Here is a 26872-nt window from a genome sequence, read left to right on the forward strand (position 1 = left end):
ATGGTGGTGCACATCTGTAATCCTAGCTACTGAGGAGGCTGAGAAAGAAGAATTGCTTGAACTTGGGAGGCAGAAGTTGCAGTGAGCCAAGATCACACCACTGCACTCCAGCCTGGTGATAGAGTGAAATCAAGCCACAGTGAGATATCACACACTTGTGAAAATGGTAAAAAAAAAAAAATTGAAATAATGTGAATACCAAGTGCTCATTAGGATTTGGAGCAACTCAAATTAGGAATACAAAATAACATAGTAACTTTGGAAAACAGTTTAACCATTTTTTTATAAAGCTAGTCATAAACTTATTATTTGAAACAGATGTCCCAACCATAGGCATTTATTATACAAAACTGAAAACTAGTGATTAACACCTGTTTGTGGATATTTGTTGCCACTATATTCATATTTGCAAAACACTGGAAATAAATTTTATGTTCCTCAGTAGGTGAATGGATAATAAACTGTGATGCATCTATATAAAAGAATTGTGTTGTTAACAAAAAGGAACAAACTATTGATCTCCATTACTACATGTATGAATCTTAAATACATTTCTCTAAATTAAGACTATTGATCAACAAGGCTATATATTATATGATTTTATTATATGACATTGCATATAAGATTAGAGGGATGGAAAATTATTATTGGTTGCCAAAGTATGGGAGGAAAATAGGTATTGATTACAAAGGGGCAACAACAAGAAAAAATTTAGAGGATGATTAAACAGTTTAGTGTGGTATTGTGGAAGTAGATATGTGACTACACAATTGTCAAAACCCAATAAACTGTACACCACAAAGAGTAAATTTTACTTAATGCAAATTTAAAAAAATTAACCAGGATGCTGGGGAAATACATATGTAATGCACACAGTGACAAATGAATCTCATTGCATTACAAATTATCTGTCATCTGGCCGGGACTGGTGGCTCACACCTGTAATCCCAGAACTTTGGGAGGCTGAGGTGGGAGGATCATTTGAGGTCAGGAGTTTGAGACCAGCCTGACCAACATGGTGACACCTTGTTTCTACTGAAAATATAAAAATTAGCTTGGTGTAGTGGTGCAAACCTGTAACCCCAGCTACTCAGGAGGCTAAAGCAGGAGAATTGCTTGAACCCAGGAGATGAAGGTTGCAGTAGCCAAGTTTGCACCACTGCACTCCAGCCTGGGTAACAGAATGAGACTCTGTCTAAAAACAAACAGAAAAATTATCTGTCATCTACCTATAGATATAACCATTCTGAAGAGGATGGGGATAAAAGTTCCAGATCTAAGTCACTTTGAAACTATTTTGATTTAATACTGTGAGACTACACAAACATTGTATTATACTGAGTAACATTTTATTTTCCCACAAGGATATGAATTAGCTATTTTGAAACTATTTTATGTTATTATATAATATATGGAGGCTGTTTTCAGTGTAGTTCACAAAAGTTAAAGGGTGAATGCTAGAATGAATCTTGTGGTCCTAGCCTAAAGTTGGAAGCATCAGAATGAACCCATGTCTAACATATCTGGATGCATCGATGGATGGATGGATACATAGATACATAGATAGATAGATAGATAGATGATAGATAGAATATTCAGAGATAGATAAGAGTTCTAAACTCTTGAGTGCCAAGAAGCAGTGACATCTAGTATCAATGAATGTACCTAGGTCTACTGTCTCGGGTTCTAAACACCATTTGTTAAAAGGAACAAAGGCTACATGTAAAAATGGATAATTCTAGGGCTGACATTGGAAAATACAAATTGAGCTAGAGTATCTTTTAAAGTCACAAAGAAAAAGTGCTAAATAAAATTGTTGGGGACTTGTCAAAGGGAGTCAACCTGAAAGGCCTCCCAATGGTCCAAACTGTAACAATATGAGCAATAAATAATGATAGTTTTGGATTATGGCCCAGAGAATAAAGTAATATTCACACATCTCTACTGACATAAAAGAGATTAAATACGTAAGTAAAGAAGGAAGAAAATCTTGCAGTATTCAAAATATAAATCAATGTAGTTGCATAACACAAAGTAAATCAACACTAGAACATCACAGTGATAATTACTGTAGGCAAGATTCCCTGAGGAATTCAAACATTTCAGGAAAAACTTAACACTAAAGAGTGTATTTGGGCTGGTTGTGATGGTGCATGCCTGTAATCCCAGCACTTTGGGAGGCTGAGGAGGGTGGGTCACCTGAGGTCAGGAGTTTGAGACCAGCCTGGCCAACATGGTGAAACCCCATCTCTACTAAAAATACAAAAATTAGCCAGGCATGGCAGCAGGTGCCTGTAATCCCAGCTAGTTGGGAGGCTGAGGCAGGAGAATCTCTTGAACCTGGGAGGTGAAGGTTGCCGTGAGCTGAGATTGCACCATTACACTCCAGCCCAGGTGACAAGAGCAGAACTCTGTATCAAAAAAAAAAAAGAAGGAAAAGTGTATTTGCATATTTTAAGTATCTACTGTCTAATATTAATACATTTTTTCTTAATTTCTTAGACTTGTGACTATTTGAAACAAATTACAACACTGTATTGTAGGATTTATAATTTGTAGTTGTAAAATTTGTAACACGTGGAATAGGAAGATAAATGGAACTGTTCTGTAGCAACGTTTTCATGTTTTATATTTAAGACAGTATAGTATTAACTCTAAAGGTAGATTTGGTTGGTATGTTAAAGATTCATATTTTATTCCCTGCAGCAACCACTAAAAGATGCAAAGAAGTATAATATAAACACTAATAAAAGAATCAAATTAAAATACATATTTGCACAAGAATATGTATCTTTTAGTCATAATAGCCCCAAACAAGAAACAACCGAAATGTCCATCAGTAAGAAAATGAACTAATTGTATAGCATTTAGAACAAAATACAGCTCAGGAATACAAAAAAACAAGCACATATCCTGGATAAAATTCATAAACCTGCTCAATGAGAGAAAAGTTGGATGCAAAATTGTACTTTATGTATTTGTATATTTTATTATTTCAGGCAAAATAATCCTATGGTGAAAGAAATCAACACAGAGATAATCTTCTTGAGAAAAAAAAATTATCTGGGACAAAAGACAAGTAAATTTTCTGAGGATGATAAAAATATTGCTTTGAAAAGGGGTGAAGTTTATATGGGTCTATTTATTTGTCTAAAAGTTCCATTTAAGGTTTATGCCCTGCAATGTATGTACATCTTCACAAAACATATCTTAAAAAAGTTAAGCTGGTGGGGGTAGGGAAAGGATTGAAGTACAGATGAAGCAGAAGTTGTACATGTTTAGTAGCTGAAGTTGGGTGACAGATCTATATCCCATTTTATTTTTATGTGTTAATAGCATTTGTATAAATGTACAATATTCATTTACAATGTTAGCTCAGAATCTTGTTTACTTTTGGACAGGGAGGGAGAGAGAAAGTTATTTTCTGGGCAGGAGTAAAGCTGGTTCCACTCCTCAGTTATGTAAAGTGTCTGTTATAATCCATAAAGTTTTACATGAATGTTTCTGTATGCATATTGTATAGCAATAAAAAAGTTAAATATTACATATTTGCACAACAATCCTAACTCACTATCTCAGAATATTGTTAATGTTTTCTTTTGTTGTGAAGTGGAACACAATCTCTTATGGCATTATCAGATGGGTTTGAATATTCTAAAGTATCTATTAATGTCCTGATCTTTTGGACACCTCTTGGGTCTTTCCATTTTTGCCTTAATTTGGTAAGTGGTGTGGTTTTGATTTTTTGAGATGAAAATTTTCCCAGCAAAGTCTTTTCCCCACGGTGATGCTCTGAAGGCCAGGACACCCAGCACAGGACCCTGGGCACAGTCTGCACTCAGTACATGTGGAGCATGTTGATCAGGAACAAAAGGAGTAGCAAAGGTCAGTTCCTGCAAAAGATGAGTAGATTTAATACAGGTATGACTGAAAGGTGGCAACTGAGGGGTAAACATTTTATGTTCATGCAGGAGACAATTTGCAACTAGTACACCAAAAACATTTGGCTTAAAGCAGTACTTTGGGGGCTTGGCTACACTCTGTAATCACCCGGAGAACTTTAAATAATACTGATGTCTGGGCCCTACTCCAGGGATTTTGATTTTATTGGCCTGTTGCAATTTGGGTTTTGGGAATTGTAAAACCCCCACATGTGACTCGATAATGTGGAGTCAGGAGTGAGACCACTGTTTCAGTGTGAGGAATGCATTAGCTGTGTGTGATTTCCATGTGTGCTTCAGGTATTTGCCTTATGACCACTCCTGCATTTGGAGTCTTGGAAATTTCAGCATTAGGAAATGTCTGTCTACCGATCTATATTTTATATTACTTGCTTTTAGAGTAAGAGGCTATTCAGACTTAGTGATTTGATTTAGTCTTTGTTGAAAGCATAAATAACCTGAACATACTAAAATGAAAGAATTTGCAAACTTGAGAATTTGTGAAGATGTGGAGTGTGCTCTTATGTATTTTCCACTTTCTCTATTGATAAGAAGTGAATAACGTTGGGCCTTTTTGTCCTAAGCTCAGTTCTCAGACACTTTCTCAAATTATTTGAAGACCTTCCAAGTTGCTTCAGAAGCATTGTCCAAAGGAGCTTATTCCCAATAGTGAAGGGCAATAGATGGATGAGAATGTCTAAGGAATCCTGCTTCTAGTGAAGGGCAATAGATGGATGAGAATGTCTAAGGAATCCTGCTTCTGTCACCGAAGTGGCACTCTCCAGAACCTCAAGGGCTCATGGAGTTCATGGGTTTGGAGTCAGGCAGAGTTGACCCTGAGTCCCATCCAAGCCTCTTAATAGGCTATTTACTTGACTTGGAACAGTTATACAAGAAAAGGCATAATGATATTGATTGCAGGAATGAGAACAGTTCATTCCTCTCTCTATCCATGCCCATTGAAATGTGTGCTTTTAGCTACTCCCATGGAAGGAAAGAGTCCGTTTATCCAATCCTTGGATCTGACAGGCTTTATTTACTGTGGCCAATTCATACTCATTGTTTTAGTACAAAAATTAGGCATGTTTGTTCCTCATTCTAGTCTTTAATTAAAATTAACATTATATTTTATGAAATTTTATTTCAACTGTGTTTGGATATATTTATTCTGCTCATTATTCTAGTTCACTAGTCCTTTTATCATCTCTGTTTAATTTAGTGGTGAACCTATACATTGTCTAGTAACTCAATTTTATATTATTTATTTTCTATTAGGCTGTTGTACAAATGTGGCTTTTAAACTTTAGTTTCTTGTTCTTTCCACAAAAATAAGTGTTGATTTTCTACTTTTCATTGTATTCATTTAAAAATTTAAAATATTATTCTAATATGCAAAGCTGTTGCATATTTTTTCTTCTGACATTTCTTCTTTATTATGTCACTCAGTTTTTCCTTTGGTTCTCACCTTTGGGAGATACCATATCTCAGGTGTCTGTAGTCATATGATTTCCAGTGTTTCTTCCATTTTCCCTGGGAACAAGATGAACACACACACAAATTTGACATCCTTGTGATCAGCCAGTATATGAAGGGAGCATTTTTTTCTTAGTTTGACTCTGGGTCATTCTCTGTATTTACTTCTGCTCCTGTCAAGTTCTTATACTTTCCTTTAACTCCATTCAGCAACTTAAAGGTTATTGTTACTTCTTGAGGATTTTTCAGTTGTCCATATTAAAATATTTAATAATATATAACATTTTTCCTAAAAGCACAAGTATCCACAGTGTACATGAGTAAAATATTTCAGTAGACATTCCACTGCATACAGCAGCATCTTATGAGATATCTCATATCTTCATTCAGAACATTCCTCTCAAATGTACCATGTGGAAATAGGAATTCTTCTTTTTTAATTATAAACTTTATTTTTAAGGCAGTTTTAGGTTCACAGCAAAATTTAAAAGGAAGTATAGATAGTTCTCATATACCCTCTGTCCCTATATACACCCAACCCAACTGCTATGAACATCTCACATGAGAATGATACACAAGTTTACAATTAATGAACCTCCATTGACACACCACTAGCACCCAAAGTCCATAGTTTACATTAATGTTCACCCTTGATGTTGTACATTCTGAGAGTTTTTGACAAATGTATAATGGCATGCTTCCACCATTGTAGTATCATACAAAACAGTTACACTGCCCAGAAAACCATCTGTGTTCCACCTATGCATAGCTCCCCTACACCAAGTCACCACCCTTACATGTAAGACCAGGAACTGGAAGTCAACACATGGATTTTGAAAATGTGAGCAACACATTTCTTCCCTTTAGCCTAAAGAGAAATTCATTCCTGCACATTTGTTCATTTTAGGAGCAGCCAGCATTGCAGCAGTGTTTTTACTTCTGATTATAAACTAAGAGATTTACAAGGACCCATGACTAAGAATATATTTCTCTCTCCTTAACTACTAGAAAGTCTGCAGCAAGATGATGATGTTAGGGAAAATCAATAATGCCTCATTGTTGTTCACAAGCCTTGTGGTATACTTCACAGTTTTCCAAATGCTTTTACATACAGAGACTCATTTGTTTTTGTACATGTCTTTCTACCCTGCTTACTAGAGTTTATGCTCCATGTAAATAGAAACTTGTAGTATTTATTTGGGTCTCTGTATTTTTTTTCCAGTTGTCATGCTGTTTTCTTTTGTTTTTTTCTTTTTTTTTTATTGCATTTTAGGATTTGGGGTACATGTGAAGAACATGCAAGATTGTTGCATAGGTACACACATGGCAGCGTGATTTGCTGTCTTCCTCCCCTTCACCTATATCTGGCATTTCTCCCCATGCTATCTCTCCCCAACTCCTTACCCCCTGCTGCCCCTTCCTTAGTCCCCCCTAACAGACCCCAGTGTGTGATGCTCCACTCCCTGTGTCCATGTGTTCTCATTGTTCAACACCCACCTATGAGTGAGAACATGCAGAATTTGATTTTCTGTTCTTCTGTCAGTTTGCTGAGAATGATGGTTTCCAGGTTCATCCATGTCCCTACAAAGGACATGAACTCATCATTTTTTGATGGCTGCATAATATTCCATGGTGTATATGTGCCACATTTTCCCTGTCCAGTCTATAATCGATGGGCATTTGGGTTGGTTCCAGGTCTTTGCTATTGTAAACAGTGCTGCAATGAACATTTGTGTGCATATGTCCTTATAGTAGAACGATTTATAATCCTTTGGATATATACCCAGTAATGGGATTGCTGGGTCAAATGGAATTTCTATTTCTAAATCCTTGATGAGTAACCACACTGTCTACCACCAGGTTTGCCTTACAAGAGCTCCTTAAGGGAGTGTGAAACATGGAAATAAAAGACTGTTGACAGCCACCACAAAAACACACTCAAGTACATAGACTGTTGAGACTGTAAAGCAAATATACAATCAAGTCTTCATAGCAACTAACTAACAACAGGATGACAGGATTAAATCCATACATATTAATAGTAGCCTTGAACATAAATGAACTAAACATTCCCACTTAAAAGGCACATACTGGCAAGTTGGATAAAGAAGCAAAATCCTACTGTATTCTGCCTTCAAGAGACCAATCTCACATGCAGGGTCACTCATAGGAAAGTGAAAATATGAAGAAAGATCTATTAAGCAGATGGAAAACAGAAAACAGCAGGTGTTGCTATTCTTATTTCAGACAAAGCTGACTTTAATAATGATGAAAAAAGACAAAGAAGGGCATTACTAATGATAGAGTTCAATTTGACAAGAAGACTTAACTATCTGAAATATATATCCACCCAACACAGGAGCACCCAGATTCATAAAACAAGTTCTTAGAGACTTAAATAATCACAAAATAATAGTGGGAGACTATTAACACCCCACTGACATTATTGGACATATCATTGAAGCAGAATTCTAGTAAGGATATTTAAGACCTGAACTTGACATTTGACCAAATAGAACTAACAGACATCTAAAGAACAGTCTAACCAACAAAAACAGAATATACATTCTTCTCCTCTGCACATGGCACATACTCTAAAATTGACCACACACTTGGTCATAAAGCAATTTTCAACAAATTCAAAAAAAACCAAAGTCATACCAATCACACTCTCAGACCATAGCACAACAAACGTAGAAACAATACCAAGAAGATCTCTCAAAACCATAAAATTACATGAAAATTAAGCAATTCTGCTCCTGAATAACTTCTGAGTAAACAATGAAATTAAGGCAGAAATAAAGAAATTCTTTGAAACTAATGAAAACAAAGATATAACATACCAGAATCTCTGGGATGAAACTAAGGCAGTGTCAAGAGGAAAATTTATTTTTTAAAGAAGAAAAAAAAAAGAAAGAAAGAGAGAAAGAAAAAAAAAGAATGAAGAAGAGGAAGAAAAGGGAAGAGAAAGAGGGAGAGAGAATGGGAGTATTGCTTTGTTGCCCAGGCTAGAATGCAGTCTAAAAATGGGAATTGAAAACCCCTTTTATGCCAATAATTGTGCTTAACAATGGAGACAGGAAGGAATAAGGGAAGAAAATAACAAACAAGCAGCCAACCAATGTTTCATTTAAACCTATGAAATGTTATGCAATTATTGAGGGGTGATTTACTTCCAATTATGTAGCCACTTTTGGAATAGGTATGATATGGTACTGATAAGAATGTGTGTTTTGTGTATTTGAAGTGGAGAGTTCTATAAATGTCTATTAAGTTTACTTGTTCCAGGTCTGAGTTCAAGTCCTTGTTAATTATCTATCTCATTGATTAGTCTAATATTGACAATGTGATGTTACAGTCTCCCACTATTATTGTGTGGAAGGGTAAGCCTTCTGTGCCTCTTTTGATCTTTGTTGCTTTAAAGTCTATTTTATCGGAGGTGAGAATTGCAACTCCTGCTTTTTATTTATTTATTTATTTTTGCTCTCTGTTTGGTTGGTAAATCTTCCTCCGTCCCTTTGTTTTGAGTCTGTGTATCATTGCATGTGAGATGGGTCTGGATATAGCATACCAATAGGTTTTGACTTTTTATCCAGTTAATAATATATATAAGTTTAATACTGCCATATGATGCTAGCTGGCTGTTTTGCCCATTAGTTGATGTAAGTTCTTCATTATGTTAATACTCTTTACTTTTTGATAGATTTTTGGAAAGGCTGATACTTGTTGTTCCTTTATATGTGTAGTGCTTCTTTCAGAAGCTCTTGTAAAGCAGGCCTGGTGATGGTGAAATCTCTAAGTACTTGGTTGTTCACAAAAGACTTTATTTTTCCTTCTTTTCTTTAAGGATATTGAATATTGGCCCCCACTCTTTTCTGGCTTGTAGGGTTTCTGCTGTAAGTCTGATAGGCTTCTCTTTGTGGGTAACCTGACCTTTCTCTCTGGCTGCTCTTAGTATTTTCTCCTTCATTTCAACCCTAATGAATCTGATGATTATGCGTCTTGGGGTTGCTCTTCTTGAGGAATATCTTTGTGGTGTTCTTCATACAGGTCTTAACAAAAATATATTTTTCTTTTTGTTAGTATTCTTACTCTACACATTATGCAAACCCTACAGAAAAATTGTGGGTACACAGTCGGTGTATAAATGTATGAATTGGATGAGATACATTGATACAAGCATGCAATGCACAATAATCACATCAGGGTAAATGAGGTATCTATCACCTTCAGCATTTATTCTTTATTTGTGTTACAAACAATACAATTATTCTCTTTTAGTTATTTTAAAATGTACAATAAATTATTGTTGACTCTAGTCACTTTGTTGTGCTGTCAAATACTAAATCTTCTTCATTGTATCTAACTGTATTTTTGTACCCGTTAACCTTCCCCATTCCTTACCCATCTCCTAATTCCCTTCCCAGCCTCTGGTAACTATTCTTCTACTCTCTAGCTCCACAAGTTCAATTCTTTTAAATTTTGTCGCCCACAAACAAGTGAGAGCGTGGAAGTTTGTCTTTCTGTGACTGGTATATTTCACTTGACAGAATGTCCTCCAGTTTCATCCATGTTCTTGCAAATGACTAGGTCTTGCTTTTTTTGATGGCTGAATTTACTTCATTGTCTATATGTACCACCTTTTCTTTATCCATTTATCTATTGATAGACACTTAGGTTGCTTCCAAATCTTGGCTATTGTGAATAGTGCAGCAATAAACAGCAAATAAATGCTTGAAGTGATGGATACCTCATTTAGCCTGATGTGATTACACATTGCATGACTTTATCAACATATCTTATCCAACTCATAAACTATGTACCCACAATTTCTTTTAAGCTTGCACAATAGGTACAGTAAGAATCCCAACAAGAAGAAAAATACATTTTTGTTAAGGCCTGTATTAAAAAACAGACCTGAACATTTCTCTGATGTCAGCTGGCAATTTCCTAATGAAGGAAAACAAGAGAGGGCAGACATCTCTTTGATATACTGACTTCCTTTCTTTTGGGCATACACCTAGCACTGGAATTGCTGGATTATATAGTATCTTTATTTTTAGTATTTTGAGGAACCTCCGAATTGTTCTCTGTAGTTGCTGTACCAATTTACATTCTCACCAACAGTACATGATGGTTCCCTTTTCTCCACATCCTCACCAGCATTTCTTATTGCCTGTTTTGGGATAAAAGTCATTTTAACTGGGATGAGAGGATATCTCATTGTCGTTTTGATTTGCGTTTCTCTAATGATCAGGCATGTTGAGCAACTTTTCATGTACCTGTGTGCCATTTTGCATGTTTTCTTTTAGGAAATGTCTATTCAGATCCTTGCTCAGCCTTTAATCAGATTATTAGATTTTTTTCTTCCTGCAGAGTTGTTTGAGCTCCTTATATTCTGGTTATTAATTCCTTGTCAGATGGGTAGTTTGAAAATATTTTCTCCCATTCCGTGGGTTGTGTCTTCACTTCCTTGATAGTTTCCTTTGCTAGGAAGAAGATTTTTGTGTGTTTTTTGTTTCATTTTGTTTTTTAACTTGTCCATTTTTGCTTTGGCTGCTTGTGCTTTAGGGGTACTACTCAAGAAATATTTGCCCAGACCAATGTCCTGGAGAGTTTTCCCAATGTTTTTTTAGTAGTCTCATAATTTGCAGTTTTAGATTTAAGGTCCTAATTTATTTTGATGTGATTTTTCTATATGATAAGAGTTAGGGGCAGGAGAATCACTTGAACCCAGGAGGCAGAGGTTGTAGTGAGCCAAGATCATGCCACTGTACTCCAGCCTGGGTGACAGAGGGAGACTCTATCTCAAACCATATACATATGTGTTTGACTGACCAAAATCCCAGAGGTTAAATATGGAAACTTTTTTCATTGTGAAAATGTACGTGTGCATATGGACAAGGACAGAAAAAAAATTGAAAACTAAAAATAGCTTCTTTATAATGGTAAGACATAACTTTAAAATAGATTTCGAAGTGGGAGGATCACCTGAGGTCAAGAGTTCAAGACCAGCCTGGCCAACATGGTGAAACCTCATCTCTACTAATAATGAAAAAAATAAAATAGCTAGGCATGGTGACATGGGACTGTAGTCCCAGCTACTCGGGGAGGCTGAGGTCATTTCTGCTGGTATGACAGTCTCTCAGTGTGTAGTGAACCTTGCAGCAGCCTCTGTTTAAGACCTGTGGTCTCTCTGCAAAAGTGGCAGCTCAAGCATGTGCAAACCTTTTTCATTTCATACTTTCCTTTTATACTTCCACATAACCATACAGAAAGAGATCTGAATGACTGTTTTTGCTGCTGCAACTACTGCTACTACTACTAAAAAGTTCTATGTTCTCTGTTATGTATTCTACCACCTAATGACACCTTCACAGGGTCTTACACCAGCATATAATTACCGATTCTAGTTGGTATGGATTTTTGTGTATTGTCCATTTCAATATATTAAGATTTCATTTTGTAACAAGTCTTGGTTTATGGACATTAAAATAAAATCCAAAAGTGTCCATATGCATGGAAAGGGTATTCTAGATTGCAAACATAGTAATAAATTGTAGACCTCATAAAATTAGAGCTCAAGTAAGAATACCACTTCCATTTACGGAGGCATGTAGAATTCCGGTTTCCTTTCCTGTCATTAAATTCAGGTCATGGGGTCTGTCAATTGCTTCTCCTATTTCAATGGATTTTATCTTGTCTACATATTATTTTGTCCTCCATCCCAAAAGGGTGAAATGTTTTCTCTTGAAAACACTATTTTCTACATGTTTTCTCTTGAAAACACTGACATATTTTATTATGCATTTTATTTTATTTATGATAGAGACATTTAACATAAGATCTACTCTCTTAGCAAAGTTTTAAGTACACAATTCAGTACTGTTAACTATAAGAACTATTCTGTGCCTCTAGACCTCTAGGACATATTCATGTTGCATAATAAAAATCTTGTACCCTGATTCCACGTTCTTAACTGCTCCGTCGTCTTCTGCTTCTCCGGGCTCCTAGCTCCTCCGTTCGCTTCGCGCATTCGGTTTCAGCCAGTCAGCAGAATCATGAAGGTCGCCAGTGGCAGCGCCGCCGCCGCCGCGGGCCCCAGTTGCGCGCTGAAGGCCGGCAAGACTGCGGGCGGCGCGGGCGAGGTGGTGCGCTGCCTGTCGGAGCAGAGCGTGGCCATCTCGCGGTGCGCCGGGGGCGCTGGGACGCGCCTGCCTGCCCTGCTGGACGAGCAGCAGGTGAACGTGCTGCTCTACGACATGAACGGCTGCTACTCGCGCCTCAAGGAGCTGGTGCCCACCCTGCCCCAGAACCGCAAGGTGAGCAAGGTGGAGATCCTCCAGCACGTCATCGACTACATCAGGGACCTGCAGTTGGAGCTGAACTCAGAATCCGAAGTCGGGACCGCCGGGGGCCGACGGCTGCCAGTCCGGGCTCCGCTCAGCCCTCTCAATGGCGAGATCAGCGCCCTGACGGCCGAGGCGGCATGCGTTCCTGCAGACGATCGCATCTTGTGTCGCTGAAGTGCCTCCCCCAGGGACCGGCGGACCCCGGCCCTCCAGGGGGACAAGAGGAATCAAGTTGCTCTGTGTGTCTCCCCAACGCGCCTCGCCGGATCTGGGGGCGAACGAGACAGATCGGCGGCTACCGCTCCCTTACAGCATCCAGCCCAGGGCTGAGGGACTGGGGAGGAGAGGCCGACCCTCTCTCCACACCTACCAGTCACCATAGACTTTAGCGGGTGGGATTCCCCTCGTGTGTTTCTATTTTTTGAAAAGCAGACATTTTAAAAAATGGCTACGTTTGGGGCTTCTCAGATTTCTGAGGAAATTGCTTTGTATTGTATATTACAATGATCACCGACTGATATTGTTTTACAATAGTTCTGTGGGGCTTTTTTTTTGTTATTAAACAAATAATTTAGATGATGGAAAAAAAAAATCTTGTACCCTTTGACTAATACCTCCCTCTTTTCCCCTCCTCGAGTCCCTGGCAAGCACCACTGTACTCTCTGCCTCTATAGATGTGACTATTCTAGAGTTCTCATAAAAGTGGATCACATAGGATTGTCACTCTATGACTGTCTTATTTCACTTAGCATGGTGCTCTCCAGGTTTATCCATGTTGTTGCAATGCATTTCCTTCTTTTTCTGAGACTAGATAATATTCCATTGTATGCATACACCATATTTTCTTTACCCATTCACCCATCTATGGATATTAGGTTGCTTCCATGTCTTTGCTATTGTAAATAGTGCTGTAATAAACATGAACATGCTGACATCTCTTTGAGATCCTCTGGCTATATACCCAGAAGGTGAGATTGCTCTACATTGTTCTTTATAGCGACTACACCAACTTACATTTCCACCAACAGGGTTTCAATTTTGCTACATCCTCACCAATACTTGTTTTCTGATTTTTTTTTTTGATATATTAGTCAATCTAACAGGTGTGAGGTGACATCTAATTGTTGTTTTGATTTGGATTTTCCAGATGATTAGTGTTGAGTACATTGTCATTTACTTCGTGGCTGTTTGTGTGTCTTCTTTTGATGAAACATCTTTTCAAGTCCTTTGCTCACTTTTTAGTTGGGTTTTTTTGTTGTTTTTTCTTTTGAGTTGTGGGAGTTGATTATATATTTTGGATATTAACACCTCATCAGATAAATGCTTTGAAAGTATTTTTGCGTGTTATGTAGGTTGTCTTTTTAGTCTGTTGATTGTTTTCTTTGCTGTACAGAAGGTATTTAGTTTGATATAATCCCACTTGTCTATTTTTGTTTTTCTTGCCTGTACTTTTGATATCATATCCAATAAATCATTGCCAAGGCCAATGTTAAGAAGATTTCCCCTATGTGCTCTTCTAAGAGTTTTATCATTTCATGTTTTACATGTAAGCCTTTAATCCATTTGAGTTGATTTTTTGTATTATGTGAAAAAAGGTCAAATTTTATTCTTTTGCATGTTAATATTCAGTTTTCCAAGTAGCATTTAGTGAAGTGACTATCTTTTCCCCATTTAATATTCTTGGCATCATTGTTGAAAATTAATTGACTCATTACTTCATTTATCAATAAAATGTACTCCCTTATTTTCCATATTTGCCAATCATATTTGTTTTCATCATTAAAAATCTTTTTCTCTAACTTCTTCAAAATAATTCCTACATGATCCCAGGACTACAGTATATCTGTTAACACATATGTACATTCAGGTTTAGCTACAACCGACCTTTACTTAAAAATATTGTTCATGGTTTTATTAGGTTTTAAGGGTTACTGTCCATAAATAAACCTTAATAAGCTAAGAATCTACTTCCTTCACTATTCTCCATAATACACTGGCCTGCTACCACCTGTTAATGTCTTATATGAAGAACAAACATCACTTAGCTCACATTGCAGTGTTGCACTTCTGTATACAAGCCTTCAAATTAGCACATTCCTATGCTTGAGAAAAATCAATCCAGGATAATACCACAAGTAAGTATTAACCCTAACACATGTGAGTAGATTAAATGATATTAAAACACTTTGATAAATAAAAATTGGTACTTAAGACTGAGTGCAATGGCTCACACCTTTAATCTCAGCACTTTGGGAGGCTGAGGCAGGCAGATTACCAGAGGTCACGAGTTCAAGACCAGCCTGACCAACATGGAGAAACCTCATCTCTACTCAAAATACAAAATTAACTGGGAGTGGTGGTGCATGACTGTAATCCCAGCTTCTTGGTCGGTTGAGCAGGGATAATCGCTTGAACCTGGTGGAGGTTGAGGTGAGCCAAGATAGCACCATTGCACTCCAGCCTGGGCAACAAGGGCAAAACTCCATCTCAAAAGAAAAAGAAATTTAAATTTAAATAGTAACTTAAAATATGAGTTACTATTATTGGTAATAGAAAAACTATAAGAGACTTAATTGTGTTTATTTAAAAGACGTTTTGAAAATGATTTACAGCAAAATGCATATGAATTTTATAGTACAATAAAAATAAACGACAATAAGCACATCTTCTAAAATGTTATTGTTTCTCAAAAACTATTTCAGTGAATAGATTTATATTTCTTTTACCAGAGTTCAGACAAATTCCAACCACTAGTATTGGACTGCAGGCCTTTTATTTCTTTTATACACCAAAGTGAAATACCCTAGCTTGGCTATAATGAATACATTTTAAACAATCCTGCTAACTCCATTTTGCCCACCCTGAGCTATGTAGGGCATTCTGTCCTGAAAGCCTGTGGTCTGAGACACCTGGCATCTTTGTAACCAATTTTCTGAGAAACAGGGCCCACCTGCCCTGTACATCCTGTATCTGCAACTGTGTAACTGCTACCCCACATTCTGAGTAAAAAAACAACTTTAAGTAGAACTTTTTTGTTAGGCAACCCCCCTTCCCCTAACCTGATCCTTCTGCTTCTGTAATAATCTGCTTACCACCCCCTGACCCTAAGCTGGTATAAAAATGTCGACTGCCCTTTGTTCTTGGCTGAAAGGGTTGAGTTCTAGCTGACTCTCGGACTCCGACATAAAGGTGGACTCTCAACAAACTCAGCGCGTGGCGCTTCTGTTTAAATTCGCTCGGGTATAACAAAAGGGAGTAAATCAAATATAAAATATTACCAAAGATAGTTTTTAAAAAAAGGAAACATTTTTGGCAAGAATTTAACTTGGAGTTTCCTTATTAATAAATGAGAAGTGTGTTTGGTGGACTGGATTTCCCATGGACTAATGCCAAGTTTGAATATTCTTCTTTTGAATACATCAACAGATGTGCACAAATACTTTTTTGCCATTTTTTTAAAAATCACATATGGCTTCTTTGACCCCATCAAATAACTTTATTCACACAAACATCCCTTAATTTACAAAGCCTCAGTCATTCATACACATTAGGGGGATCCACAGTGTTCAAGGACCTTAAATATAATGTATCATACCAACCCAAGTAAACCAAGTACAAAAAATATTCATATAAAGTTGTTCACACGTAGGTCCTAGATTACCAGCTTCTGTGCAAAAAAGGAAATGAAGAAAAATAGATTTATTAACTAGTATTTGAAACTAACTTTGTGCCTGGCTTAAAACCTCCCTCACGCTCATGCCTCTCCCACACCAATGTTTCAGAAGTCACTGAAATGTACCGCCTGGCTCTGATGAAAAGAAGCCCCTGGCACAAAAGATTCCAGTGCCCTTGAAGATGCTCCCTTCCTCCTGTAACCTCCTCTAGAAAACCACCAGGGTGGCCTCCTTGCTGATACCCTCTGCAACCTTAGGCAGGCGATGGCAGTGGACTCATCTCTCGGTGATGGCTGTAGATGCTAACACTGGCCAATTCTTTGCCACACCTAGTGGTTACCCTCTGAGGGCATTTCTCCAGACAGAAGCCCTCAAAGCCCAAGTAGGGCAGGATCAGAGATGCACCTGTGTTGTCTCGAAGGCTGTGCGACAGCCCAGTATGACAGGTTGGCAGAGCCAGTTATCTCTGGATTTCTGCCTCCAAAATCCAGTGGCCTAAAGACCTAAAAAATGTCAGCTTAGCTCCTCCAAGGTTGCCAGGACTGAGGAGATTCCCAGGAGCTATGTCCTACAAGCCTAGGAGGGAAAACCAGTCAAGGGGAGGGATAGTCTGATACCCACCTAGCGTAAGAGCCACCAGTGCCCCCAGATGTGGGGGGAAGGGGGGGTGCATGGGCAGGATGGAGAGTGGGAGCTGCACTTGGTGGGCAGGGCTGAAAGGAGCCATATGGATCCAGGGAAGGGCAGAAAGTTAGGGTCCCTCTTTAGGGGGTGGCAGGCTGACTCCTGCTTTTCTAAGTTTCCAAAAGATACCCCAAGGCTAAATCCCAGACATCCATGTATTAAGATGTCTTCTAAGAAGGTAAACAGCCAACAGCATAAAAAGAAAGAAAATTCCCACAATGCCAGCTCTTTTCCTTCTCTTAGAAAAAGATTCAAGCAAACACAATCATCTTATTGCTCCAAACACTGCTTTTCTAGGCTAGAAGACAACTGACATGTTAAGGAGCTGAGATCCTAGAGGAAGGGAATGTGGAGGCGGGGAATGTGCAGGGCGAGGAGGCCGTGAGGAAGGTGGGGAGTGGTCCTAGCACCACAGGGTCGGGAGCAGAGGGAGCGGAGGGTGTTCGCCCATTTCTGCCCTCATTCGCTCTGGGGCTTCCCCCGGCAGTGCCACCAAGGAGGCCAGGCCCCGTCCAGAGTCAAATCTCCACCCAGTGCTGGGTGTGTTTGTCTTCTGGCTGTAAACAGGGTGTTTCTTAAGTAAACATTTAATATACTCCCTCAGAAAGGCAGCCATAGGGGCAAACTATGTCCAGGTGGGAGGAAAAAAGTTCTCATTCTCCTGACCCAATGCTTCTGGGATGAGATGAGGCTAAGGCCTTCAACCTTAGTCCCCAGTGCCCAGAGAGGGTTCAGACGGGGCCAGTCTCGAATGAACAGACTGAAGCGTACTCCTGGCTAGAGGTAAGAGGCAGAGTGTGCAACTGTCCAAAGCACAGTTTTTCTGTCCTGGGCTATAGCTGCAAGTGAGTGCCCTGGTGATGGTGGGGAGCTGCAGACCTGGCTATAGCCCTCAGAAGGAGGATGTTGGGGGTAAGGGGGTGATCCCTCCCCGATGGCTCTCTGGGAATGAGAGCTGGTGAAAGAGCAAGTGACAGAGGACACAGAAAGGGAGAAAGAAGCCACGCACTTCCAGCTGAGCCAGGAGCCTGGTCAGGGGAGGACAATGGAATAAGGCACTACAATCTGTCCTGCTGATTCTTCTGATGGGAAACCCAAGTTCAGATCCCTAACAGCCGAGGTCAAGAGCCCCCTCCAATGGTCTATCCTTGCCACAGAGCCAAGGAGAAGGAATGACTGCCATTTTAAAGTTTGAAAACTCCTAGAACTTGGGTGGGTCCTACAAACTTGGTGGTGCCGAGATGATGCACCAGAGAGCTGCCGGCAGCCTGAGACCCAGTGAAGAGACAGGAGGGGGGACATGACAGTGAGCAAAAGCCGATCCACATGGGGACAGTGGAGTGGCACTGAGACTACAGGTGCTACTAGGGGCTGAGCCACAGCCAGTTCTCACCATGGCAGAGCCTGCATCTACTCAGGACTGAGTGCCTGCAGTGGGCAAGTGTTGAGAAAGCAGGGGAGGGAGGAGGGGCAGGCACTTGAGGCTAAAGAGCTGGCCTGCATTTGCACTATGGAAAGAGGTCGTGCCACTAAGCAAGAATTAGCTGGGAGTCCTGGAAGGTAAGGGGGCATGGAGGCTGGTGACCCCTACCGGCTGCCCACCTGTCACCTACAGGGGATATTCTGAGAGCAAGAAAAATTACAAAGGGGAAGCACAATGGCTCCAAGAACTTATTTAGTTGGAGCTACGAGACCTGGGTAGGGAAGAAAAAGCAAGCAAGGGGCTCATTAGGCTGGAGCTCACTAGGGATGTTACAGCATGGGCTGCAGCCAGGGAGACGGGGGTGCTGGGTTTGGGGACTCTTTTTCCCATTTGCTCATGTACAGAGACAGCTGCCCCCCAGGGAAGGCAGGGTGGAGGGCAGAGAAGGAACGTGCACTGCAATTAGGGGATGCCGCTGTTCCCAACCTCTTGGCTACAACTCAGTGCACTCTGGAGACTGCCTGAGAAGTCAGAGACAGGAGAGACAGGCAGTCATAATGGGTTTCAGCCCAGGAAGGAAAGGGCTTGGTTATCACGTGGGATCCTGCTAACAGCAGCCAACCCTCCGTCCACAAGAAGGAAGAAAGCTTGGCATTGAGGGGGTTGAGAGAAGGCTGAAAGAATGTGTGCAAACGTATTGCCGAGGCTGGCCTGATGCACTGCTCTCTCCCAAATTCTCAGGGCCAAAAGATTGCTGCTTAGCAAGTAAAAGCCCCTGCCTTGGTCACATAGAAACTGAAATGCCCTCCAACCCTCTCCCCTATCCATCCAATGCTGGTTAAGGTAAAACAAAAACCAAAAATGAACATAAAGGGATTCCCTTGCCCCTCCCCAGTGACCCTATACTATTTGGCCATAATGGGGTGAAAAGTCTTCGGAGTGGCCAGTCCCATCCAGAGGGACAACACGGGGCCCCTTCTTGCAGTGGCAGAACAGATGGGTTCAGTGAAGCAGCCCAGGGGCAGGGAGGCTTCCCTAGGGAAGTGCAAGAGGGTTGCTGGAGAGTGCAAGCATGGCTGTGACAGACAGGCAGTGGTGGCAGTGGAAGCATCATGGCTGGGGAAGCCTGAAGGTGGTGAGCCAACAAATGGGCCCCTAATGCTGCAGCGGGTCTACCCATTCCCACACCTCCTGCTCTGGGCAGGTCTGCTATTTTCCCATCAGATAGGTCTATGCTGAGGACAGGCACCTAACAGTCTCTGCGGGTGAGGGGAATGGCGCTTGATATGACACCATGGACTACAGCATACAGGGCACACCCTGCACTGTGAGGACACCACAATGGCAGCCAGTTCAGGACACCCTGTTATCATGACAATGTCGCAACCAGATCTTATGGCCTCAGGCCATCTCTGTGACACGTGGACACTATGGGACACATCTGGGAAGATGATGATCCAGGAGGCAGTTGTGAGGGGTGCTGACCTCGCAGCAGTGACAGATGCCTGCTGAAGACCCAGCTGTGTCCCAGAGTTTGGCACAACAGTTTTTCCCAACAGAAAGGCAGGTATACAGAGTGGTGGGATGGCTGCTTGACCACCAGCAAGTGTGAGATGGTCACTCTCCACCCTTCCCTCCCAGTTCCCTGCAATACAGGGTGGAAGAGGAATGGATTCCCACCACTGTAAGTCCTGGTGTGGCCTGGGTCTCCCAATAGCTTGAAGAGAACAAAGCCCAGAGTTGAGACCTTTTTAGTTCTGGCCAAACCCTGGTCTTCCTCTTCCAGGCGATTCTTCGCTTTTGATTATCTCTCAGGCCCAAGGGCTAGCCAGGGCCAGCCCACCAAGGAGTCCAGGAGTTCCTGCATCTGGTAGGGAGGTGTGGCCCAGAGGCCTCCTTATGTCCTCATGCCCCATTCCAGGAGAAATCCCCAGATTCTCTATGGGGAGGCAGGCCTTCTCTGGGGAAGTGAAGTGTCATAAATAGAACTGAGAGAAATATAAAGAAGGAAGACAGAGAGAAAGTGAAGGACAAAACTGAAAATAGCTCCCTAACCCTTTATACAAATTAAAAGTGAAATTTATGCATATGCCTTGTCCATATTGAATTTCTTCAAAGAAATTGGTGCCTGTCCATACCACAGCATTACTTCCTGTTCTGAAGTCTCAATGGTTTAAATTAAAAAGAAAAGACCAAAAAAAAAAAAAAAAGAAAAAAAAAAAGAAGAAGAAGAAGAAAAATTAAGCAAAGCTAAAAGGAAGGGGTGAACCCAAGCAAAAGCTTCACATTGCCGGAGATCCAGCTGTCAGGAGAGCGCCAGCCGGCCAAGCCACCACCTGCACCCTCTGCCATCCTCTGTAGGAGACGTGGTGAGACTGTGGGTCCCGAGGGATCGACCTTGTTTAAAATCACCCAAAATGCTTAGCCCTGAATTTTAAGCAGCACAAGTGACCTGGCCATTCCGGTTTCAAGTTCAAAGGCATCAGGCCGGTCCTGTGGGTTAGCAGCTAACATATCTTTCAAGAGCTGCTTGATCCCCTCAGACATGGAAGTCCTGCGTTTCTGGGGAATGTGCAACTCCATCTTTGGGTTTTCTAGCAGCGCCTCACCAACAGGGACCATCTCAGTCCCCTGTTTAATGTAGGTCCCCAGGAGCTCCTTCTTGGTCTCAGAGTCAATAAAAGTGATTCTTTCTATCACTGCCCAGATGATGATGCCCAGGGCAAAGATGTCTGCCTTGGCTGTGTAGTGTCCCTCCCAGACTTCAGGAGCCATGTAGAAGTCTGAGCCGCAGGCTGAGGACAGCCAGTACTTACTCACGTTCACATTTTTGTTGTCTTGATTGCCCTCTTTGCCTCGGGGTTCCAGACCAGCACAGACCTTGCTCAGTCCAAAGTCGGCCACCTTGAGGATGGGGGTGCCAGAGCGCTCTGTGATGAGGATGTTGTCCGGCTTTAGGTCCCTGTGCACAATATGGTTTTTGTGCAAGAAGGCAATGGCGCTCGTGAGCTGTAGCATGAAACTTTTGTTGGTGGCTGGGTCCGGCCTCCGGGGCAAGACATACTGATTCAGGTCTCCACCTTCACAGAACTCCATGACAAACCAGAGAGAGCAGGGCTCCTCAGCATAACCCAGGATCCTTTCCCCTTTCAGTGACGTCTCCACCAGGCGCAGGTAAAGCTGCGAGCTCTCATTGCCGTGACTCATGCGCTGGGCTAGCCCGTTGCGCTGCAGGACGCACTCCTCAAACTGCACGACGTTTTGGTGGCGCCGCTTGAGGCTAGTGAGGGCCCAGAATTCAGCCAGCGCTAGCTCCACATTCTCGGGGGCGTCGCGGCGGATCTTCTTGACCGCCACTCGGGCCCCGCTGCGCCCGGCTACTGCCTCGTAAACCACGCCGTAGCTGCCGCGCCCGATCTCCGCCAACAGACTGTAGCGCGGCCGCGCGGACCCGCCACCGCCCTCCGGCCGTCGCCGCGCCAGGTAGGCCTCGCCCGGGGCCTCGGTCGCCACCGGATCCATGGCCTGGGCCGCCGCCACTGCCCTCAGCTTCGTGCTGGGCGCCCGTGGCACTGGGCTTCGCCTTTTCCGCTCCGGGCTTTCTGTACCTCTGCGGGCGGCGTCCTTCCCCGTTTCCATGGCTGCGGGCGGCGTCCTTCCCCGTTTCCATGGCTGCGGGCGGCGTCCTTCCCCGTTTCCATGGCTGCGGGCGGCGTCCTTCCCCGTTTCCATGGCTGCGGGCGGCGTCCTTCCCCGTTTCCATGGCTGCGGGCGGCGTCTTTCCCCGTTTCCATGGCTGCGGACGGCGGTGGGGCGGGGTGGGGAGCAGCAACGGCGCTGCCCGGGCCCTCCCTGCCTCATCCCTCCGTCCGGCCCCGGGACGCGGAGGAGCGGGACCTTGGATTGTAACCTGCGGGCCAAAGAATCGGTTAAACGACCAGGCCGAGGCGGGGAGGCCAGGAGAGTAGGCCGCAGAGTGTCCCACCTCCTCCTCCCCCGGCCGCCGCGGCCCCTTTCCTTTTTTGCCATTTTTATTACTCAGAAGCTTTAAGAAGAAGGTTGCCCAAATAAAATACTGACTGTGGGAAAATTATGTAGAATGTAAGTGTGTACCTTTGTTTTATTTTTAACTACCTTTAGCCCTTACTCCATACTCCACATTGGTTTCTGTTGAGTAAACACAACTTCGTTTAGTGTAAAGAATTAATAACAACACCAATGATAGAGAATACATGGCTGATAAAGATCATTTCCTAATCTGAAATCAGTTTTGTCATTGAATGCTTCATCAATAATATTTCTATGCACAATATAGAAGTTTTGCTCTGTGATAAGAGATTTATCACCAAACCAGTTAACTGTCCATGTAGTTTTTACCATTTTACCTGTCATCGGGTAGATAAAGGGTTTGGGTACATAAAGGGTCTGATAAAGGCCATCAGATTGACAGCCCACGGTGATTTTTTGGAATAACTAGTAGATGATACTCAAATTATTAAAATGTAGATATTAAAAAATTGTCGCTAGGCACATTGGCTCATGCTTGTAATCCCAGCATTTTGGGAGGCCAAGGCAGGTGGATCACCAGGTGTCAGGAGTTCAACACCAGGCTGGCCAACATGGTGAAACCCTGTCTCTACTAAAAATACAAAAATTAGCCGGGTGTGGTGGCACATGCCTATAATCCCAGCTACTCAGAGGGCTGAGGCAGGAGAATTGCTTGATTGAAAACTAAAAATTTTGTCCTGGAGTTAGGCATTGCTGTGGGCCATTGCATTCCAGCTTGGGTGACAGAACAAGACTCTGTCTCATTTAAAAAAAAAAAAAAAAAGGTAGCCATTTTCCACTGTACCCCACCGGGCCCCCACCTCATAATTCTAAGTACTAATTACTGTTACCATTTAATAGCAGAGATGTGTGGAGATATACTCTCCAAAGAAAACCTTGGTGCTGTGTAATTTGGCTACAAGACAGAATTTTTGAAATTGTATTTTTATCCTGACAACTTCGTGTCACATGGGATCCATATGGTTGGCTCTTTTTAATGATCTTCATCTGTAACCTCAGCTACTCGGGAGGCTGAGGCAGGAGAATTGCTTGAACCCTGGGTCTGCACCTCCTGAGTAACGGATGACATTTCTGTGGTACACTTGCAAATCTGATTAGGGATAAGCTTTCTTTTCATTTAGTAACATGGGAACTAGATTTTAATCTTCACAAGTGACAAAAAAAAGCATCTTTATTTTTAAAGAGAAAAACATTCAAACTTTGGGTTTAATATCTGAGCAATTTATCAAAAAGATTAAACTGTAAGAAAGTAGTTTAAATAGTTTAAGCTTCATAATTGCCAGGCCACACAGCCTCACAGTTCTCAGTAGTTACATTAATTTTTTTAACTTTTGAATATATTTAGACATCGTGGAACTGAACTTTGGAAAAGTTGGTGGTTTGTGGAATTTTATATTGGGAGATGGCTTTTCTCCACCTCTTGGTGAAATGAAGTTACTTATAACTGCTTCTCTAGTGTACTGTTTTATGTTGAGTCCAACTTAAAGTTTTCAAAGCTAAGTACAATAAAAATGATATAACTAAATATAAACATGTTAATAGAAGACTATATATGAAATCATCATTTATGTTAAAATGTTTCCTTTTGTTCTAATCGGCAATATCTTATTGTGCCCCTTTGAGCTATAAATTTTGATAGTAAGTCCTAGTTCTGAGAAAGTTTCTCATCTTAAACTAAACCTTATTTTGAACTAAACTATACATATATAAGCATTTATTTTCGCACAAAGTTTTCATAGAAAAAAACAGTCCATGGAGAATTCTAGCTCTGAGAAATGTGTTACAATTCTGTTTTTAAAATGCAATTACAGAGGAGGCATCATGAGAGTTACAAAACTAGCAAATGGAAGAATAAAGTATAAAATAAGCTCCTTAAAATGATTGAATTTGTTTAAACTTTTTAAAAGTTCAATACTTATTTTGACTGAAAATTAAATGTTACCGGGGGGCTGATGCTATACAGTTATAGAATTAGCTTAATTAATTGATACAGGTCATGAAGTAGATGCCCTATTCCAATAAAGTTAGTTCCAGAATTCTAGAGGAAGCCTCTCATGACCTTAAGAATGAAGTTAAGTCCACATTATGGTAGTTGTTATTATAACCTTAATGGGGACAAATCCTGAGAAGACAATGGTGTGAGTATTGTCAAAGCATGAGTTCTGGTGATGGGCATATCTAGGTGTGCATAGAATAGAGTTTAATGAACATTTTATTATCATCATTATTATAATTGTTGGATCATGATACCATCATTATAAGCACTGTAGCTCTGGATTCAGAAAATCCTGAATCTGAAGCCTACAAGTGATATGAAAGTGATATGATTTTGGAGAAATTACTGAAATGTTAAATCATTTTCAGTTCTTAGGATAATAGCAAAAATGCCCACCTCATACATCTGTGAAGCTTCTGATGGTCTATGAAAAGCACTTAGCACAATCTTCACACTTATATGTCTAAGGCACTATCATAACTAGTGCTCAGTAAATGTCAAGTACTGTTGTATTATAATGATTAATTTTATTATTATTAATTCTTTATGATCCCCTTCTCTCAATTTCCTCTATATCCCTGGCCATATTCCAGGTTGGATGAGTATAATACACATATATCCCGAGTGCTACATGAGTGGAATGCTTTATTGACTCCTTGGTCTGATTTAAAAGGATCTCAGAAGTGGTATTCAGTACTCCAGTGGATGTGTTGCCATGTGAAGCTTCATCAGTGTTCAATGGCAGGGGTTGGCTCGTTCTTCCTTTAGTCCTTCATGTCTTTTGTTCCTGCCCAAATTGCCAGGCAAAATCAGGGTTAGAGGAATTGGAGTGGCTGATGCCTCCTACAGATTGACTTGAAATTCAACAAAGGTTCCCCCTCCCTCTATTAACAAAATCTTAATTGTCTTCATGTACCATTTTAGGTTCTTTAGATTATTTTATTCACTATAATATTATAAGGCCATAATCTCTATGGTCCATTACCTCAGTGGAGGGTCAAATAGACAGGTCAATAACCAAATGTTTATTAAAAAGAATTTTGTTTGTATTTTTAAGGTGTCCTGAAAGGAGGATACTTTCAAATCCCATTTTTTTCTTCCAATCCCATGCTGCAACTGCTCTCCTCTATCTCCATATCTTAATAAAAGTCTCACCATTATTCTAAGCTCCTGTGTCTTCTGGTCCTTTCCTCTTTTTCTTTTCTGTTGATTCTAAATCACACATGGGCCGACTATTGGTCCAGCAAAAGTCCTCTCCTCAAAAAGTGGCGGGAAGGGAAGACTGAGCCAATCAATTCAATATGAACACCATAATGAACATCAAATAATGAACACCCATAAGTTCACTAGTTTAGTGTGGTTTACTGGGGGAACAAAAGAAAATATCTGGAGTCTTGGGCTCAGATATCTGAGATGAGCCTAGATGGGCCCAGATGGGCAAGAAGGGGCAGCAGTTGTGATGAAGGCACTCTTAAGATGGAGTGAGGTTATAGATAGGGTTGCCCACTCAAGAGCCCTTCAATAATTTTCACTTATTCTCCAAGTAGTACTAGCTATGCTGTTTGTGTTTAGCTGGGTTTCAGGAAATGCACCATTTGGAAGAGGAGCTCTAGCTCTATAAAGACTGGATGTACTCATAAAAGATTCTCATTGAGATGAGTTAACGTTCTTAGAAAGTTATACCTGGTTACACAGGAGCTTGATCTCCATTTACTGTTAAACATGCAGCAGTTTACAAAGTGACTACTTGGTAGTACTTGTTTATTATAAGATCAATTAACACTAATATTAAGGAAATAATGTTTTCAGCAGTTATCCTTGGCCATGTCTTCCTTCCATTCCCAGTTTCATATCTAAATTAGACTTATAGTATGGCAGCAGCTTCCTAACCTGTCTCCTTGACCCTAATCTTTTCAGTATCCAATTCATTTGACCTCATGCTGTTGTAATAGTTTTGCTGAAACACAGCTCTGATCGTGACATTTGGCTGAAACTGTAGCTACCTTTCCATTACCAAGTTCATGTAGTCTACATTTGTCAGTTTGGCATTCCAAGATCTTCTTCAGTCTGGTCCTTTTCTGCCTTCTATCTGTCTTTCATCTGCTCACCTCTCTGCTCTCCTCAACCAAAATGAACCCCTGGCCCCATGTCCTCTTTCCCTACATCGTATCTTTTCTTATGCTCTTCCTAGCCCACCTCAAAAATCTCCTTTTCTTCCTCCATCTATTTACATCATACTATATTCTTCTGAGGTGAGAGCA

At 41.0% G+C, this 26872-nt stretch overlaps 3 protein-coding genes across 3 annotated transcripts in view; 2 read left to right on the forward strand and 1 right to left on the reverse strand.

The window, feature by feature from the left end:
* Window positions 1-3019, forward strand: part of LOC135269116 (KRAB domain-containing protein 5-like) — a 38751-nt gene extending 35732 nt beyond the window's left edge. Inside the window, exon 4 of the mRNA XM_064362900.1 lies at window positions 3000-3019. Coding sequence (XP_064218970.1) covers window positions 3000-3019 — 20 coding nt within the window. The remainder of the gene's footprint in view (window positions 1-2999) is intronic.
* A 9359-nt stretch (window positions 3020-12378) lies between these two features.
* Window positions 12379-13347, forward strand: LOC105733952 (DNA-binding protein inhibitor ID-1-like). The gene has a single exon (XM_064362901.1). The coding sequence runs from the start codon at window positions 12476-12478 to the stop codon at window positions 12938-12940; it is 465 nt and encodes a 154-aa protein (XP_064218971.1). The 5' UTR covers window positions 12379-12475; the 3' UTR covers window positions 12941-13347.
* Window positions 13348-20981: 7634 nt separating this feature from the next.
* Window positions 20982-22188, reverse strand: LOC135269117 (serine/threonine-protein kinase 35-like). Its single transcript, XM_064362903.1, is given in 2 exon segments — window positions 20982-21004; window positions 21007-22188. Coding segments are annotated over 2 exon segments (1203 nt in total). The 5' UTR covers window positions 22187-22188.
* Window positions 22189-26872: the final 4684 nt, after the last annotated feature.

Source organism: Aotus nancymaae, unplaced genomic scaffold, assembly GCF_030222135.1.
Source record: "Aotus nancymaae isolate 86718 unplaced genomic scaffold, 86718_ANA_hifiasm-v0.15.2.pri h1tg000049l, whole genome shotgun sequence".
NCBI lineage: Eukaryota > Metazoa > Chordata > Mammalia > Primates > Aotidae > Aotus > Aotus nancymaae.